This window comes from Microplitis mediator, unplaced genomic scaffold (genome assembly GCF_029852145.1).
Source record: "Microplitis mediator isolate UGA2020A unplaced genomic scaffold, iyMicMedi2.1 ctg00000139.1, whole genome shotgun sequence".
Classification (NCBI taxonomy): domain Eukaryota; kingdom Metazoa; phylum Arthropoda; class Insecta; order Hymenoptera; family Braconidae; genus Microplitis; species Microplitis mediator.
In genome coordinates this window covers 40101-43178 of record NW_026643293.1, presented here as the reverse complement: position 1 = coordinate 43178, position 3078 = coordinate 40101, and the positions used below count along the sequence as shown (strand labels likewise).

Here is a 3078-nt window from a genome sequence, read left to right as displayed (position 1 = left end):
ACCTGCTGAGTATAACATAACGGTCAAAGAAGAGCACAAACACGAGATATATCAGGATCTCCTGTTCGAAATTGGCAAACTTTACCCAGGTTACCGTGTCAAACTTTTCGTCCTCATTGTTGGCGTCCTTGGAGGGATGAAACAGTCTTTTGTATCTGCATTGGCTAGAATACCAACTTGCTCAGCGCAAGTTGAGCTTCTGGCATCGAGGATGCAAAAGGCTGTTATACTCGGGTCCCTCCGTCTACTTAGGCAACGAAACTTGGCCTGTTGCGCATACTGATCATCTTGTTGATGAAGCATCGCATCAGTAACGATTTGGCGCTCAGGTGAGGCCCTCGGTAGAGTCGGACTACCGGGGATAACCCCTTGAGCATTTACTTAAAAAAGAAATAATAATAAAAATAATAATAATGTATATTGAAAGGTATGATATAAATAAAAAAAATAATAATTATAATGAAAGTCAGTTTCATTTCTTTCATCTCCCTCCTACTCCTCCTCCTCCTCCTCAATACAATACATGTTTAAGTTAATTTTCTTACAGTACTATTTAATGGATTATACTCAATTATACGATCGTGTAAAATAAGACAATATGCAGATGTTCGATCCGGAAACTGTTCATCAGATTCAAACTCAAGACGAATATCAACTGGTCCAGATTTAATAGATTCATTTTGCTTTGAACAGTCGATAATATAGAGTGGTGCTTCTTGTAAATATTCAGTTTTTGTCAATAATGGTTTCGATTCTTTATTATAGTATGATGTTTGAAAATTAGTATACATATCATATATTAAAGCATACTGATTACGACTAATGTTTAGATTTAAATTCCCATATGGATAACTTTGAGAATTGAGAAATAGCTTTACATCTCTGATATTACAATGATCGAATTGACTGGCGTTTTTCGTTACATCAATTTTTCTAGCAGTTTGAAATCCTAGGATCACATATCGCGGCTTTTCCAATTGCGTTGGAGTCTTGATTGGCCAAACATGTTTCGTTGTTCGGGGGAGTAGCGGGTATTCATACAATTGCCATGTGCGAAAGCTTATTTATATAGCTGGATCATTAGCAATAAAATTGAGTGCTTGAATTTTTTGCTTGTCTGACATTTTGACGTATGGGACATTCCATTCTACCTTATTGAGAAGAATTTTCACTATTTCAGCCCTATCACCAGTGGCAGCAGGTGTATGTATATATGTATTAACATCAGAATTTGATCGTATAAGAATTAATTCATGTTTGGCATTCATGATAATACGATTATAATCTTCGGCAAATCCAAGTATGTAATTTAGTGGTATAGAAATGTTGAAATATCCATCATCATTAGTCAATTTACTATCATTATTGATCAACCATCCAGCATTCTCCATTAAATTGACTTGCCCAGGACTCAAAGATATGTAATTTTTCATGAGACTTGTAAGACCCACATTTTTACATCTATCAATTTCAACCGCATTTAATTCATAGCGTATTTCTTCAAACATATGACAAATAGCCATATTGACTAAGTTCATAGTTGCACCTGCGCCGGTGCCATTTTCTTTTACAAATCTTCCGCAAATGTGCAAAGAACTTTTGCTTGGTAGAATGCATAAGTCCTGATGTTGAATACTGATTCTAATTTCATCACTATTGTTAAATGTTGATGAAGCATAATGTTGATGTGAATGAACCTCATAGTGAGAAATTGATTCATCAAAGATGATTGGTTTCTGAATGTCTAAGATTTCCGCCATGGTAATATAATGCAGCACAAATTAACTTTCCTTATTTTGCCAATCTTCCACGTAATTTTAATCCTAGACTTTTGAGGAATTCCACGTTCTGGGGTGTTAGCACTCTGACAGGAGCACGATGACTGATGGGTTTCAGACATGATGATCCACTTTTATAGCTGCCGTCAATCTTTTTATCAAATACAATCCCCATTATTTCACTGATTTTATATGCAATCTTATTTTAATCGTTTCACTACGAAAATTCACCAAATTCCCATCTTGATCAACAATTCGCAGCTGAAGATTATGTATTGACTGTACTGCGACTGGTAAGTAAATGATGTGAGATGGTACTTCAATGATCTTATAACCTGGTGCAACACTTGGGAAAAATTCATGGACTGTGTGAACTTTATGGTTATTCATATATGCACCATTAGTAATATTGCACTCAACTCGCAGTGCATTGATTTTAAGGATTTTTATTGGTAATTCAGATTTGTGTATAAGGTACGGTGCAAGGCGACGATTTCCAAATCCCAATAATGATGCGATTGAATCTTTCGGTTCAAAATTTACAATTCGATTACATTTAATTTCACTATGTAATTCATTGTTATTTGCTTTGATACTCAACTCTACACCCTCAGGTAATTCCTTTATCAAATACTTTTCAATGTCACGTAGTTCATAACTTCCGGTAGGTATCAATATAATTTTATCTGCCTCCTTTCTATTTGCACTGGATAAATAGAACTTATTACAACCTTCAACAACATTAGGTATAGAATTGAATGTTAACAATTCCACCAGTCCCAAGACATAAGTTCTTCCAGGTGACAATTCAATCGGTGGGAAATATTGAGCTTCCAATATGGAGGTAGCTTCAGATAGTGTTAACGTCAACGAATCAGCCATGACTAAACACTCATCAATCAAACCACACCCATTTATAGTTCATTATTGAGGAATTTTAAACACAAATGTCCACATTAACAGTATCATAATCTTGATACTTCTGATGATTATATTTAACGCTACCAACATCGAGATATTTCATGAGATCATATGGTGGTTGGAGGTTACCAAAGCTATCAAAATAGATGACGTCATCACCATTCTTCTTGTATGCAACCCAATGAGTTCCACTACCCTTTTTATCATCTAGATTTATGATTGCTGATTCTTTTTTCCATGGCCCAGACTTTGGTAAATTATTTCTCATGAAAACACTTCGAAAACATGGAATTTTTAAATCCTTTGCATACTTGATTAAATCGAAATTGGTGAGAGCTCGATGAGGTAGCGTTACACGTTTTTTGGTGGAGGGCTCAAG

At 35.3% G+C, this 3078-nt stretch overlaps 1 protein-coding gene across 1 annotated transcript; it reads right to left on the bottom strand.

Moving 5' to 3' along the window:
- Window positions 1-1064: 1064 nt before the first annotated feature.
- Window positions 1065-1760, bottom strand: LOC130678098 (uncharacterized). The gene has a single exon (XM_057485088.1). It carries the CDS (start codon window positions 1758-1760, stop codon window positions 1065-1067), a length of 696 nt encoding a protein of 231 aa, XP_057341071.1.
- Between the last annotated feature and the right edge of the window lie 1318 nt (window positions 1761-3078).